The sequence below is a fragment of the Quercus lobata genome, chromosome 3 (assembly GCF_001633185.2).
Source record: "Quercus lobata isolate SW786 chromosome 3, ValleyOak3.0 Primary Assembly, whole genome shotgun sequence".
Lineage (NCBI taxonomy): Eukaryota > Viridiplantae > Streptophyta > Magnoliopsida > Fagales > Fagaceae > Quercus > Quercus lobata.
This window is the reverse complement of record NC_044906.1, coordinates 38496925-38514512: the sequence shown is the minus strand read 5'-3', so window position 1 is coordinate 38514512 and position 17588 is coordinate 38496925. Positions and strand designations below refer to the sequence as shown.

At 32.4% G+C, this 17588-nt stretch overlaps 1 protein-coding gene across 1 annotated transcript; it reads left to right on the top strand.

The window, feature by feature from the left end:
• Positions 1-2508: 2508 nt before the first annotated feature.
• LOC115981658 (receptor protein kinase TMK1-like) lies at positions 2509-7259 on the top strand. The gene is made up of 2 exons (XM_031103946.1): positions 2509-5135; positions 6252-7259. The coding sequence occupies exons 1-2, from the start codon at positions 2840-2842 to the stop codon at positions 6782-6784; spliced, it is 2829 nt and encodes a 942-aa protein (XP_030959806.1). The 5' UTR covers positions 2509-2839; the 3' UTR covers positions 6785-7259.
• The last annotated feature ends 10329 nt before the right edge of the window (positions 7260-17588 follow it).

The following is a 17588-nucleotide window of genomic DNA, read 5'->3' as shown; positions in this document are numbered from 1 at the left end:
TTGCCCATCTTGACCCAAAACTTGAACTGTGGAGCACTCCCATCCCAAACCGGACCTTCCTCATATCCAACTTTATTTACAATAGAATATATTATAGTTTACAACAAGAATTTAGTTATCTAAATTTAGTTCAACTTCAACCCCTAAAACTAAATTTTGATTCTGCTATTGGATCAGTATTTTGTACACCTGATATACTTTTTTTTTCGTTGAGAATAACCTGATATACTTTAATTGGGGTGGATTATTGGGTTTTCTTATATTAATTTTGATGTCAGTAGAAAAAATATATATTATCAGCTACACCAACCAAATCTGTACTTATTATTATTTTTTTGGGATGAAAAATCTGTACTTATTAATATAACCATATTTAAAATATCTTTTACTCAAAAAAATATGTTCTACCAAATGATGGAGTAATTTAAGTAATGTTGTTTATATTTTTTTAAAATACGTGTAGATTAAAAAGTATATAAAAATACGTGTAATATTTTTTAAAAATTGAAAATATATTACTAAAATGCTCTATTAAATGTGCTCAAAAAAGAAATATCTTACAGACTCAGTGCTCTTAAGATATATTTTTTTTAATGACTTTAAAAAGTGAGCTAAAAATAATAAAGGATTCTTTAATAGCTTTGTCAGAAACTGTTGCGGATGGTGACAAAAAAATATGGCAACGCGTAAACCAGCATTAAAAGTAGTAGAAACTAGAAACTGTAATATGGATATTTGATACAAATCCCATAATTAATTAATAGTAATTACTTAAAAATCCTGATTATTAGCGTTGGATTCGGGCTTCTCGATATGCCAAACATGCCTAAAATGTGATCACAGTCAGACAAGACCGAGGAAGATGAATATTTAACTCTTATCCACTCTTTGACGCGGTTGGAACACTAAAATTCTTTTGTTTGTTTTTTTATTATTGTTTGTAAATTGCAATCTAAGCTACATGGGAGTATGGGACCGACCTGAAACGAATATATGGATATAACATTTCTTGAAAAATTAAAGTATGATATATTTATGATATGACAATTAATTAATATTAATAATTATATTAAATATTTTTGACCTAATATGTTTATTTTAGGTTTTGTAAATGAAGTAACAATAATAGAGACAATAATATATAGTAAAGAAGTACAATAATACTTATAAAATGTTGTTTAAAGTACTAAAAAAATAACTAAAAAATTAAATAAATTAAACACCTAAATTGTATTGGATACTAGTGGCTACCTACACGGATACGTGCTCTTAAATATTTTAGCCGCGTCCGTGAAACATAAATTGTAATAATATGATAAATTTTTTGTTAAAACTCCAGAAAGTGTTTGTTAACTTCTTGTGAAAATCCCAGGAAGTTTTTGTTTTTATTGTGAAAAAATAATTTTCAAGTAACAACAAAAAAAAAATGTTTGAAATTAAACATAATCATTGTGGTCCCTAAAAGGAAATATGAGACAAACTAGAAGCAATCAAGGGATAAACAGCTCTTCAATATATTTTCTAGTCCCACTAGTTCAAGAAACTCCACACGATATTTCTGACTTGAAAAAAAATCTATACAGCTGGATCATAAAGAAGAAGTAAAGAGCCAGCTTTTTATATGATTAAAAAGGTAAGATTTTTTTTTTCCAAGTAGGTAAGGCAAAAATATCTCTGTAAGGATTTTTTTTTTTTTTTTGATATCAGAAAATATCAAAAATATTTTCCTAGTAGGTAAGATTTTTTTTTTATATCAGAAAATATCTCTGTAAGGATTATGACTCAAAATTTTTTGAAACCAATTGAAATATGTTAATCAATTGGTTTCAAAAATTTTGAGTCCGCATTTGTGCCCATAAATACACTAAAACCTACCCGCAATTACACAATATACTTGGATATCAATTTATAATTATATTTTAACACTTATAAATAGACCACTATCAGTATTTAGTAAATATAAAATTTTGTTACACAAATTAAAAAAAAAAAAACATTTAAAGATGCTGTGGATTTTGGTATATTCCTAAATTTACTAAAAAAAAAAATTATTAAATGAGAGATTCAAAAATTCAAACTTTAGAAAATTCAGAAATTAAAAATAAGAATATTTATTTAGGATACTGAGGATATAATTAGTTAAACACTTTTATAAATAGTTTTCATAGAAAAAAAAATAACCGTAAAAATAAAAAGAAAAATTACAAAAATATCAGCAACTCTTATCTAAAAGAAATGATAAATAAAAAAGAAAAAAAAAACAAAACAAAACCTCTTTTAAGCCCCACTAAAACGTTCCGTGCAGTACAGTCCGTATACAGAGAGTGTTATGCTGTCCAGACCCCACGCTTTATTTTGCCAGCCCTTATAACCCAAACAAACTAACACACTCCACCTCTAATCACCACCGTCTATTCAACAACCTCACATGGTAACAACCAACGGTTCTGATTGAGAAATCAAAATATTAAAAATTCACGCCCTTCTTATATGCCTTTTTTCTGTTAACGTTTTTTTCTCTCTTGCCCGCTCTATCACCGCCGCTTCATCTTCAAAACATTATTCCCTCTTTGAAAGAAGAACCCATTTTTTTTTATATGTAACCACCAATTCATAAACCCTAAAAAAAAAACAGCTTTGATTTTTTCAAGAAAAATAACAACTTGTTGAGAGAAAAAACAACAACTATAACAAACCCGGAAAGGCGTGACTATTCTGGGTTTGTTTTGGAAACCAGCACCAAAACCAGACTGAAAACTCAAGAAATAGACATCCACATTTGTGAGTTTTTTTTTTTTTTTTTTTTTTTTTTTTAATCTTGAAAAAATAACTTAAAACCATGGCAAAAACCCAGAAGGGTGGAGGTTATGTCGTTATGAGGGTTTTCTCTTTCTTCGTTGTTTTCGTGCTGTGTGGCAATGTGGTTGTCGTTTACTCCGACGACGCGGCGGTGATGAAAAGTTTTAGAGCGAGCATAAAGAACCCCGGGTCTCTAGGATGGACAGCGACGAGCCCGTGTGAATGGGACAACGTAAAGTGCGACGGATCGAACCGGATCACGAAGATCCAAATCAAGAACATGAATCTCCAAGGCACACTGCCGAAGGAGCTTCAGAACCTTACCGCTCTGAGCGATTTTGAGGTGCAAGGAAACCAGTTCTCAGGCGATTTCCCAAGCCTCGCGGGGTTAAGCTCTCTGACTCAAATCATAGCTCACAGCAACCAATTCAGTAGCTTCCCTTCGGATTTCTTCACCGGCATGACCTCGTTGCAGTCCATAGCCATCGACGACAACCCTTTTGAAAAATGGGCCATCCCAGAAAGCATCAAGGAAGCCACTTCACTCCAAGCGTTCGAGGCCACCAACTGTAGCGTCACCGGTAATATCCCAGACTTAAGCTCTTTAGTGTCTTTGACGACTCTGCATTTGGCTTTCAATTACCTAGAAGGTGAATTGCCTGCGAGTTTTTCTGGCTCGGGTATTCAGGAACTTTGGCTAAATGGGCAACAGGGTGATACAAAGCTTAATGGTTCTATTGCTGTTTTAGCTAATATGACTTCCTTGACTAGCGTTTGGTTACATGGGAATCAGTTTACGGGTCCGATACCGGACTTGTCTAAAGTTACTGGGTTGAGTGATGCTAGTTTTAGGGACAATTCATTGACTGGAGTTGTTCCGGACTCTTTTGTGAATCTTCCTAGCCTTAAAACTGTGAATTTGACTAATAATTTGCTTCAAGGGCCGGCCCCTAAGTTTCCTAGTAGTGTGAATGTAGATATGAGAGGGATTAATAGTTTTTGTTCGGATGTGCCCGGTGAAGCTTGTGATTCCCGCGTTAATGCTTTGTTATCGGTTGTGAAAGCTTTTGGGTATCCGAAAGTGTTTGCGAGTAATTGGAAAGGAAATGATCCTTGTGATACTTGGCAGGGGATTGTATGTCTGGGAAATGGCAATATTTCGGTTGTTAATTTTCAGAAGATGGGTCTTTCGGGTACGATTTCTCCCAATTTTACTCTGCTTCCGTCGATTCAAAAATTGATCTTGTCGGGTAATTCTCTGACGGGTACTATACCGAGTGAGCTTATGAAATTGCCTAATCTTGTGGAACTTGATGTTTCGAATAATCGGTTGTATGGGGCTGTACCGGCTTTTCGAAATGGTGTGAAGGTGAACACGGATGGGAATCCTGATATCGGAAAGGCTACAAGTAGTTCCCCTTCACCGGCGCCTCCTGGCTCGCCATCCAGTGGTGGTGGTGGTGTTTCTGAGAGTGGTGAGACAAAATCTAAAGTTGGAGTTATTGTGGGGGCTTCGGTTGGTGGTGTTGTGGTACTGCTGTTAGCTGGGGCTGCGGTTTACTGTTGGTTAAGTAAAAAGAAAAAGCGTTCTGGTAAAGTGCAAAGTCCTCATGCAGTGGTAGTACATCCTCAATTCTCTGGGGACCAGGATGCTGTGAAGATTACTGTTGCACCGAGTGGTGCAAATGGTGGTGCATATGATGGTTTCAGTCCCGGAAGTAACGGACACAAAGACGTTCATGTCATGGAGGCTGGGAATATGGTAATTTCCATTCAAGTTTTGAAGAGTGTCACCAACAATTTCAGTGAGGAAAATATATTGGGAAGAGGGGGTTTTGGAACCGTTTACAAGGGGGAATTGCATGATGGGACGAAGATTGCGGTGAAGAGAATGGAATCAGGGCCAGTGGGTGAAAAGGGTCAGACTGAATTCATGTCTGAGATTGCAGTTCTTACAAAGGTTCGACACCGGCATTTAGTTGCACTTCTTGGGTATTGCTTGGATGGAAATGAGAGGCTTCTTGTCTATGAATACATGCCCCAGGGGAGTCTTAGTCAGCATCTATTTCACTGGAGAGACCTGGGGTTGAAACCACTTGAGTGGACACGAAGGCTGACCATTGCCTTGGATGTTGCCAGGGGAGTTGAATATCTGCATAGTTTAGCCCATCAAAGCTTTATCCATAGGGATCTGAAACCATCAAACATTCTTCTTGGAGATGATATGCGGGCTAAAGTGTCAGACTTTGGACTGGTTCGACTTGCTCCAGAAGGAAAATTCTCCGTTGAAACTAAACTAGCTGGAACTTTTGGGTATCTTGCACCAGAATACGCAGGTACCTTCTTAAATTTTCTTTTGACTTAAATATTAGAGGTCTTAAATTTTTTCTAAACTTTTCTATGCTCAGAAAAATCTTTAGCTGATTGTCCTTGAAATAATCAAGACTAACCAAGATTACATTTTTGAATTTAAGCAACAGTCAAACATCGAACCTTCAAAAGAAACCACTAAGTGGAAAGTTGAGTGGGCACATAGGCTTTCAGCATTTTACATGACTGCAAAATAGCAGCCCCTTGTCTATTTCACCATTCACAATATAGAGCCACTTTCTAAGAAGACAATTCTTCTCATGTTACTGCCTGAAAACATCTTTAAGAATCTGAATGAAATAACATAATTAAATTGATGTGGGGAAAATAATATGCAATGTGACTTGTGAAGACACCATCTTTGAACTCAAAATCATATTCTATCTGATTAGTTAGGACTTCATTATGCCCTCAAAACATGAGAGCTAAACTGATATTTCTTCAGAGCCTCCTGTACTAGTACTACGTTGCTCTCATTCAAATTCATTTATGCTACATTTTATTTGTACCTGTGTTTAATGTGTGTCCATTCTGTCGTTTGCAAGAATTTGGTTATTTTTGTATGCTGCAGTTTTGAGATATGAATTTGGTGCATGATAAATAGTCAGTTTGCAAAATATAATGTCATCCTTTTATTTTGGGGGCCAGTGGTTTAGACAGTTCACCATGTATGTTGCTGTTAATATTGTGCAATGGTGGCACTTGTGCATGTAAATTCCATTGTTTTGTGTGTTCTGTTTATCTTGTTGCTGTCAAGGTCTCCATTGTTAAGGACATACAAATTTATTTTCTTCTCCAATATATTTTAGACAGTACTTGAAAATTTCTTTAATTAAATGTTATGGAAACAAAATGGAATGGCTTCTGTCCCTGCAAATTCATCTCATGGGATAAATGAATCCTAAAGCAGACATTCGTTATTCATATATTATACCTGTTTGTTTATATTGCCTTTTTCTTTTCTGCTTCTTTTTCTGCATACCTCACCATAGTCATGTATAAATTGTTGTTATGATTGTGGTTTCTGATTAATTATCAATCCTTGTGGTACTGACATTAAACTTTCATGGATGACTGAGCAGTGACCGGACGGGTGACTACCAAGGTTGATTTGTATAGCTTTGGAGTGATTTTGATGGAGCTAATCACAGGTAGAAAGGCACTCGATGAATCCCAACCTGAAGAAAGTTTGCACCTTGTCACGTGGTTCCGCAGAATGTACCTTAACAAGGATGCATTTCAGAAGGCCGTTGACCCAACAATTGATATTGATGAGGAAAGCCTTGCCAGTATTAATACTGTTGCAGAGTTGGCTGGCCACTGCACTGGGAGAGAACCCTACCAGAGGCCCGACATGGCTTATGTAGTGAATGTGCTTTCTTCTCTTGTTGAGCTCTGGAAACCGACTGAACCCGATAATGAGGACAATTATGGTATTGACCTTGATATGCCCTTACCGCAAGCACTCAAGAAGTGGCAGGAATTTGAGGGAATGAGCAATATAAATGAATCCACTTCATCATCATATCTTGCTAGTGGAGACAATACCCAAACCAGCATTCCAAATCGGCCATCTGGTTTTGCAGAATCATTTGCATCATCGGATGGACGTTGAAGCTTGTGGATGAAGTTGGATTATTCTTAATGGCCCCATGTGATTTATCGTGTTTATTCCTTCTGCCCGTTGTGCCTTATTTTTTCCTTTTGGGTGAGGTTTGTCCTCTTTTTCCATGCCTAGATGGAGATTCTTTTTTTCTTCTCCCCCCTCTCTACAGCTTGAACGGTTTTGATGTTATGGTATTTTAGAAGTCCTTGATATGCAGATAGACAGAAAAACTCAAGGAGGTATCTTTAATTTTCCCCTGTGTGCCTGAGTTAGATAGAGTTCATCCTTGTGATGTTTGCTAGTGTATCAAGCATAAAGAAAAGGACTAAGTTAATGATTGGAGGGTCCAATTTTACTTATCCAGTGTACAAATTCCTACTAGATTTCAGTGAATTTTAATTAATTTTATATGGACTTGTACATATCCTTAAAAGTTTTCCTTCGTTCACACAATTTCAATGCTATTTATTTGGATGTTATATCATTGAGTTGATCTCATGAAAACAATTGTTCAATTAAGTTTCTGTGACAATGCTTTGGCTCAAAATTTGCCTGCTTATGAAATTTCATGTGTGGAATTCAATTCTTACTAATGCTCTTAAAATTCTAATTCTCACTATCATTAAAAAAAAAAAAATTCTCTTAAATTTCAAGAAATTTCAGAATTTTAATATTTGATAATTCTACTGTTGATTCAGACTTTAGAATTAGGGGATTGATGTTATGAAGGTTTGCTCAACTTTGCATGCTGTTCTGTCATTCATTGGCACAGTGGCATCACAAGTCTCATTTTTTAACCAAAAGATGAATATAGGAACATATCCTATTATCCTCCATAACCCAAGAAATATAAGTTGGTGTTTTCCTAGATTTATACTAATAAGTTATAGACCTTCTCCCATAAAATTTTTTTTTTTTAAGGTTATTCCTCAATAAATAATTTGGAAAAAATAATTAACCTATAAATTGTAATAGACAAGCACTTCATTACAGGAAAAATAATTTGAAAATAGGAAAAAAAGAAAAAGAAGCCCAGTCTTTTTCTTTTTCTTTTTTGGATAAGGAAGGCCAGTCATTTTCAAATGGTCATTTCCATGGTATCTCTGTCCTTAATGATGAGGATTGCTTGATTCTCCAAAAAAAAAAGAGAGAGAGGGGGGTGGAAATCCATACTAGTGTTTGGTAGCATGTCATGGAAACGAGATTTACGTTATGTTTTGACTCAACCTCACCCCCATGATGACTGATAAATCATAAATCCATGTTGCTGCATAATCTCCAAGGGCGTTAGTATTGACACGTGTCATCATGGAGTGACTGGTTCAATATGCATGCCAGCTGCATTCCTTGTTCTATAATATAATATAATTATTTTTTTCCAATTCCGAGTCCCGACCATGTCTGCATGTCTCTTCTTTATTCACCAGCAAGCAATAATCATTGTTGTCATTATTGTATGATCATACTTACCGGATTTTACGGCCAACTGATATTGAGAAACGCTGGTGTCACAAAAATAAAAATTTTAAAAAATAAAAATTAAATGCTAATTAGTGTTCTTAGGCCACTGATTAAGAATTCAATTAAAAAAAATTTTGACATCATTTTTATGGAAAATGAAAAAAAAAAAACTGTTAAAATATTAATTGTTGTTTTTTTTTTTTTTAACATAAAAACTTTTTTTAACTGGATTTTTAACCAATACTCTAAAGGCACTCGTTAGCATGACCCTTTCTTCACCGCCCTCAACTTACTACATAATGAATTGTAACAAAAATTATGATATTTTTCGTGACACTATCATTTCTCATATTTTATTGTAAATGATGCCTTCTTAATAATTCTTTTAATAATTTTATATTTGATGTGCGGAATTAATTAGACCAAAATTTTTTTGGGGTAAGTTATTATTCGTACTATGTTTGAAATAATATTACTATCATGGAATAAATTATGAATTAAAGTATTTTTTTCACAAAAATTTTTAGTCTAATTTGATACTTATAATTCTTCTGGAAAAAAAAAATTGATACTTTACAAATAAGATATTAATTTTTGTTCAAAAACCGAAAATATCATCTATTTGGTTTATACCATTTTAATGGTTGGTATAGAATTGATTCACGCACATGGGGATTGGCGATCACTCAAGTAGGCCTTAAAATATCCTACGAATTGAGATTGAGAAGCATATTCTGTACGAATTACGTATGTATGAAACTAATATTAGTTTCTTTTTAATCTTGAACTTTTAGTATTTAACTCGACTCACTTAATTATTTGAGTCCTAATATCTTCCCCATGTAATTGGCCTGCTGTAGTTAGGATTCTAATCATGTGAGTCGAGTTAAATATTAAAGTTCAAAATTGTTTAGTTAACTTATGTTTTTTACAACAGAAAAACCTTAAAAACTTCTCCATCTTTTTTCCCCTTCTTCTCTCTTAATCTTTTTTACAATTTCAAATTTTAAGTTTTTGTTTCTAATAAGTATTACTGTTTATTCAAAAAAAAAAAAAATAAGGATATTTATCCTACATTGGTTGTGTGTGTCTAGTATTTGCTGTTTATAACTCCAATCTACAACTATAAAGGTTAGACTCTTTTATATTTGTACTCTGATTATGTAATGTATTATAAATCCGGTTTAAAACACTATTATTATTATTTTCATGTGTGTTCTAATAAGTATTACTGTTTACTCAAATTTTTTTTTTTTTAAGTTTTTGCTATAAACTCAAATATTTAAACACTTATTAGAAGAATAGAGAAAGAAATTTTGTATTTTACTATACTCATAATATTTTTACTTTGATTTATATTAAAAAAAATCCTATAGGATGTTCAATAACTTGGCTTGGTTCTAGTGGTTCCAGTGCATCCAATACACAAGACCCATCGAGATGATGGCACGTTGGCAAAAGTGGACGTATGTTACTGTCATGATAGGTATAGTGCAAATAGATATTGAACCCAAGCTTTGTCAGATGTTTAAACTTTAGCAGCTATCTGCGGCAGGGCATTAGTGTTGACTAGTCAGGCAACTTATTGTTCAAATTTTATGTATATAGATTAATCTCTTACTTTGATTGTTATTAATTATAAATTGATTATTTTTATTTATTCTAATAATGTGAAATAAATAATTTATTTAATTGTTGTTTATTTATTTTATTGTTAATATAGATTAATATTTTTATGTTAATTTTTCTCTCATTCTTGTCTTTTAATCTTGTCTCCTAAATTGAAACCTTATCTCCTAAATTGAAACCTTATCTCTGCCACTGCGAATCACAATGACAAGCACAGTATTATTATATAAAACTTCATTAAGTTTTGTAGGCACAAACCTTTGGATCTAATACAGCAATGCTTGCATCACGAATATTGATTGTTCCAATTGTTTAATTGTTTGTTCTCTAATTTTTTTTTTCTTTTTTAAAAAAAATATTGGTTTATACCTGAACCCCACACCAAAAAAAAAAAAAAAAAAAAAAAAAAAAAAAGAAAGAGCACTGCTGCACTGGTGGCTTTCCAAACAGATGCTTCAATACAGAAACTAATCTCATCATCAATGTGCATTCAATTGTATGTGAATTGGTCAGCAGTGCTAGTGTGGCTTGTCTTGACACACATTGCGGGATCACGGGGCTCTATGCCTCAATCCCTCTCAGCCAATTCTGATAAGAATTAATGCTCTTATTGTGGTCTATAGTCTATACATTGTGGTTTTCGTATATGACCTCTCTATCCATTTTAGTTAGAGTAAAAAGTGGCAAATTGGTAATACATATGTGAACGGATAAGTTCAATGATGGATTTTACAGAAAGCGTAAAAGTTGATGAGCTCTTTCTTTTTCTCTTCATTATTGTTTTCCCTCAATAATTTGTACTACTTTTTCTTCTGTCTAGGTCTATTTATCGATCATTTGGCACCTATCTCAATTATGGGTTTTTAACATCTGTGAGCCTTGTAGGCAAGGTAGCAAAGGAGTTGGTTGGATTTGTTGGAGTACTGCTTAACGCTTTTTTAAAGCCCATAAAAGCGAAGACCTAACCCCAACGCTTCCAAAAAAAAAAAAAAAACCTTCAAGTTTATTGTTAGGATTTTTTTTTTTTTTTGGTGTGGCTAAATTACAAATTGCACTTTCTAAATTTGCTTGAAATTCAATTTAATCTTCTAACTCCATTTTTGTTCAATTTAGTTTTATAACTTTTAATTTTGTTCAATTCAACCCCTTTTTTAGTCTTTGTCATAATTGTGCCGTTAATTTTCAACTTTGTTCAATGCAAAATTATGTTGTTTTGGGGGTTTGGGGGTTCTTAATGACTAAATTCTCATAGAGATTAATAGGAGGATTAAATTGATTTTTTTTTTTTGGTGAAATGATGCCATAAATTAGATTAAACACGAATCATTTTGTTACAAAATAGCTTAGCTTTATCAAAAGGCAGTAAAGTCTCCACCATAGGTAAAGTTAGAGGTGTGAATTGAATTTTAGGCAAAGTAAGAGGGTGATATTTATCATTTATCTTTTCTTAAAAAGGTAATAACAAACACCGACTGGCCTGAGACAATTTAAGGCCTAAGGTAGCAATGTTAAATGGGGCATTTTCTATTTAAATATATTTTTTTAATATTAGACATTTCTTTTAAAATTCATTCAATCTTCCTGCTTTTTGATATGGAAATTTATTAACTACGTTTTTAAATTTAATTTTTTCTAATATATACTTTTCAATTGATGATATGACTAATTCACTTATTTTCTTGTGATATATATCAATTTTAATTAGAATTTTATCAATTTTCGTTTTGATAAATTTTTTTACAAAATACAAAATACAAAATGTAATAGTAGTGTCAATAAAATTCATTAATACATGCATTTGAAAAAGAATTCAGTCTTTTATATTATTAAGAATTTTTATGTTACAAGTAAATATCATTATGGTTATTTTCATTATTATCTTTCTGTTGGGTTTCACTTCATTATATTCAAACTATGTTTTAATGAATTTTTGTTAATTTATGAAATTGTCACCCCTAGGCCCTAGCTATAGGACAAGCTTTTAGCTTGCTGGTTAAAACTTGGGTCTTAGAGCATTCCCATTTGGAAATTCTATCATATTCTATTTTATCATCTCAAAAAGCTACTTTATCAGTTATACCATACCATTTTACAACACACCTAACATCCCAATTTTTATTTTACAATACAGCACATTAAAATAATATACCTACACAATAAAATAATATATTTCAAAACATAAATAAAACCCAGAAATGAGACACGGAGAGAGAGAGAGACAGAGATTGAGATGTGAGATAGAGAGTGGGAGGAGAGGGGAATGAATAAAAAATATTATTTCCTTTTAGAATTGTGCTACAGTACCATCACAAATTTGTGATGGTATTGTAGCACAATTCTAAATTTTTTTAGGATACCAAACCAATACAAGGCCAAATGTTGGGGCCTTTTAGTACTTTAATGCTAAAATTTGCTTACATATGTCATTTGCAAGGCCAATTGTGAATGCTCTTACAAGATGGTTTCATTTTAGCAAGGAAGCTAGAAATCCATTATCTAGTTGTAGAACTCAATGCTATGGAAATTGCGTTGGCAATAATGGTTCCATTGTGAAATGATTGCTGGAATTTAGTCCATTGTAAATAATTGCAGGAATTTAGTCCAAGCTCTATATGAGTGAAGTGAAGCATAGCTATTGTGAAATGAATGTGTGCAATGTTCTAGCTAAGAGAGGGTGGTCCTAATCTTCAAATTTTATGTGATTTGAATTTCCCCCTCTTGGTGTACTTTAAAAAAAAAAAAAAAAAGTTATATATTAAAGTTTGAGTTGTTTTGTAATAACTTAATAATTACCAAAAAAAAAAAGAAAGAAAGAAAGAAAGAAAGAAAGAAATAATAAATGCTCTTTTTATGGACAAGTCTACTCGCTTTTTTTTTTTTTTTTTCCTTCTTTTTTTAATGTGAAAATCTACTCACTTTAAAGATAGAATAATAGTAAAGATACTACAAATTTTACTATATAGTTTTTACAAATTGATGTATCACCAATCATAAAATAAAAAATCAAAATCAAACACTCATTTATTAGGTGGTTGAAAGTTTCACTTTAAAGATAGAGTGATTATAGTGATACTATAAATTCATGTTTGTATGTATTTATTTATTCAAATGTCTATAAAGATATAATTTAAATTTAACACACTTTTAATCATTTTATTGTATTGACTAAAACATCAACATTGATTGAAACACCTGAAAAATCCTCAATACAACCTGGCATTTTATCCAGTATGTTTTAGAGGAGTATCGGTATTGGTTTAATGGCCGGTATAGTATATATGGTCAGTATGGTTGGTACCAATACAGTATTGACTTCTTTGATTAAATCTCATCAATTACATTCATTGTCACGTTAGTTTGTAAGTTTTATATAGTAAAACTTATAATAATTTTAGCATTTTTCTTAAAGATATTAATTAGCCCCCTAAGAAAGTCTATCAACTAATGTTGTAAAGAGTAAATATGCGGTTTTAATCTTTTGTCAATTCTCAGCATGTGATACTCCATTTTTTTTAAAGTATAGAGAGATAGATAGACACATAGTGAGCGTTTGGGGAGGGCTGAAAGTTGCGTTTCACACTTCTGCGTTTTCATGCCTTTTTAATTATTTTTTTTCTCTGCATGTGAACAGTAAAATTACTATGTAGGGGACAAAAAACACTATTCATGCACTGTTCACGTACTGTTCACGCACTGTTCATGGGTCCCACGACACTATTCACACATTTAAAAATTATTTTGCTACAGTGTTTTTAGTTTTCAGTTTCAGCAACAATAAGTTCAATCCAAACGGACCCATAGAACGGATAGAAGAGTTCACCACCCAAATGAACCTACCTAAGATTCAGCAAAAAAAAATGAACCTACCTAAGAGATGTAGAGTAAAGGACAAGAACGCTCACCACTGTAAGGAATAACATTCCCAAAGAAGTGGCTTAGGTAGCTTTTATTGGAATAATAAGATTTACATAGTACAAAACTCCCCCCCTATGCCAGTTTAGTTTGATTCCAAAAATAGGATTTGATTCATTTAAACATTTCATTTTAAATCCATAAGCAAGACACCTTTTTGGTTTTACACACATCTTTCAAATTCGTCCCAAACATGAGCATATCATCAAAGTAAATACAAAGAATGACACCATATTCTTTTGTAAACATAGAATATATACCCTTGTTAGTTCCAAAACCTTGATATTTTATCCATCATATCCCTGCTTATAAATCATATTTTGTGTGGGTTCCAGTTAACTTAACTAGTAAAGTCTCTGATGGTTGTATAAGAGATCTGAGATTTAATCCCCACCTACACCAAAAAATTGATTGGTGTCTTGATCTGATAATAAAGAGTTATCATTAGGAGCGGATGCTATAGGTTGAAACTTTCTAAAAAAAAAAAAAAATCATATTTTGTATACCATCAAAGTAATGATGGCAATATTAACCAAGAGAATTTTTGCCAAAAAAAAAAAGGGGAGTTGTGCTCTTTTCTTAAAAAGTCAACTTTTGAGAGTAGAGAATGTAAGCAAGACACCTTTTTGGTTTTACACACATCTTTCAAATTCGTCCCAAACATGAGCATATCATCAAAGTAAATACAAAGAATGACACCATATTCTTTTGTAAACATAGAATATATACCCTTGTTAGTTCCAAAACCTTGATATTTTATCCATCATATCCCTGCTTATAAATCATATTTTGTGTGGGTTCCAGTTAACTTAACTAGTAAAGTCTCTGATGGTTGTATAAGAGATCTGAGATTTAATCCCCACCTACACCAAAAAATTGATTGGTGTCTTGATCTGATAATAAAGAGTTATCATTAGGAGCGGATGCTATAGGTTGAAACTTTCTAAAAAAAAAAAAAAATCATATTTTGTATACCATCAAAGTAATGATGGCAATATTAACCAAGAGAATTTTTGCCAAAAAAAAAAAGGGGAGTTGTGCTCTTTTCTTAAAAAGTCAACTTTTGAGAGTAGAGAAGGTAAGCTAAGAGCATATCCAACAAGCTCTATAAACCCAAAATTTGGAGAGTAAACCCACAAAAACTTGCTTCAGCAATCTATCTAATTCATTGTTCATTAGCAAAAAAATGTTTGCTAATGAACAGTAGCTCTCTTAGTCTGATGACCTACTATTCATTAGTAAAAGAATTCATAGGAATAAAATATTCAACACACCCATTAAAATATTTAACTTTTACTCAACAATCACAATGGCTAGGGAAAAAAGAGGAAAGAAAGGGTATGCGCATGGAGGAGAAAAAAGAGGGGGAAAAAAAAGAAAGGAAAGAAGAAATCGTATGGATGAAAAAAAATAAAGAAATAAGGGAAAAATAAAATTAAGAATAAGAAATTAAAATTAAGAAATGCTACCACAATATTTTCACAATAAATTTTAAGTGATAGGTTGTTATTGGCTATTATTGGTGAGAAAAAAAATAATTAAGTGGTGACTAGTGAGTTCAAATTAGAACCAGTAATAACTTATCACATAAGATTTACTATGAAAGTATTGTGCAAAATATTGTGAATGTAGCATTTTTATTTAATATTTTTTTAGAATAATTTCTAGTTAAAAGTAGATGACCTACAACCCACTATATCGTTACCACAAGTGCTTCACAAGATTTGTTAAAAAAATATCATTAGGAAAAATTTTAAAATATTACCATTGGGAGATTTTAAAAATATGGTTATTGGGTATTTGAAAAAATATAGTCATTAGAAATAAATGAAGGAAGATTGAAGAAACAAACAAAGAAAGATTTAAAAAAGAATGAAGAAATAATATTTAAATGGTATAGATAAAAGATAATGAGTTTGTAGGAAAGTGTATTTGAAAAAGTAAGTAGCTAAAAGATAAAATGAACTGTTCATTCTCCAAACAGTACAAAATTTTGGAGAGTTTGCTGGAGATGCTTTAACATGTACTAGTTTTTTACTCCGGAAAGTGTTAGAGTTAATTTTTTTTTTTAACAAACTGTTGATGTGATGAGTAGTTTTTTTTTTTTTTTTTTTATAAATAGTTTCAACTCTCAACTTATGGTGCCCACTTCTGCTGATAGCTTTTTATTATCAGCCAAGAATATCAATCAATTTTTGGTGTAGGTGGGGATTAAATCCTAGATTTCTTATTCAACCGTCAGAAACTTTACCAATTAAGTTAAGGGGAACCCATTGATGAGTGGTTATTGGTAAGTGAAAAAATGATGTTAATGGTGGATCCAAATAAGAACTAGTAAAAATTCAAAACCTCGCGATCTCCAATGGCTTCGATCTCAGGCATTTGTTCATCTTCTCCATCTCTCAAGCCCCAAAATCCTCTCCTCAAACCAATCCACTCTCTCCGACACAACTCGTTGGTGCTCCCAACTCGATTGTTGCCCAAACTCGCTGATTGAACTCAATCCGTGGCGCGCGAGATCTCCGTCGAGCTATCGTCGTCGTCTTCGTCAAAGCCTGAGATTTTAAAGAAGAAGAAGAAGAAGATTGAAGCTTTGGAGAAAGATCCTAGGGCTCTGTGGAGGAGGTATGTGGATTACCTGTACTAGCACAAAGACCTAAGGTGGTTGTTCTTGGTTGGCAATGGTTGTGGATTGTGCCATTGATCGGTTTGTGGTGTTTTTTTAGTAGTGGGATATATTATTTTACTATAGTAGATATATTATTTTATTATGATGTTTATATTATTTTATTGTGTTGATTGCTAAAATAGATCCACTGCTGCTGGATGTTTTGTAAAATGAGTAGGTAAAATAGATAAAGTAGTTTTATGTGGTGCCAAATAGCTAAAAAAATAGCTCCACTGCTGTGGATGCTCTTAGGTAGTTTTCATTGGAATAATAAGATTGACATAGTACAAACCCCCCCCCCCCCCCCATGCCAGTTTAGTTTGATTCCAAAAAAAAAGATTTGATTCATTTAAACATTTCATTTTAAATCCATAAGTAAGACACCTTTTTAGTTCTACACACATCTTTCAAATTCATCCCAAACATGAGCATATCATCAAAGTAAATACAAACAATGACACCATATTCTTTTGTAAACATAGAATATATACCCCTGTTAGTTCCAAAACCTTGATATTTTATCCATCATATCATTGCTTATAAATCATATTTTGTATACCATCAAAGTAATGATGGTAATATTAACTAAGAGAATTTTTGCACACCAAAAAAAAAAAAAAAGGGCCATGCTTTTTTCTTGAAAAGTCAACTTTTGAAAGTAGAGAAGATAAGCTAAGAGTATTTCCAACAAGCTCTCTAACCCCAAAATTTGGAGAGTAAACCCACAAAAACTTGCTTCATAAATCTATCTAATTCACTATTCATTAGCAAAAAATTGTTTGCTAATGAACAATAGCTCACTTAGTTTGATGACGTATTGTTCATTAGCAAAAGAATTAATAGGAATAAAAAATTCAACACACCCATTAAAATATTCAACTTTTACTCAACAATCACAATGGCTAGGGAAAAAAGAGAGGAAAGAAAGGGTATGTGTGTGGAGGAGAAAAAAGAGGAAAAAAAAAAAAGAGAAAAATAAAATTAAGAATAAGAAAATAAAATTAAGAAACGCTACCACAATATTTTCATAATAAATTTTAAGTGATAGGTTGTTATTGACTATTATTGATGAGAAAAAAATAATTTAAATGATGACTAGTGAGTTCAAATTAGAACCAGCAATAACTTATCACATAGGATTTA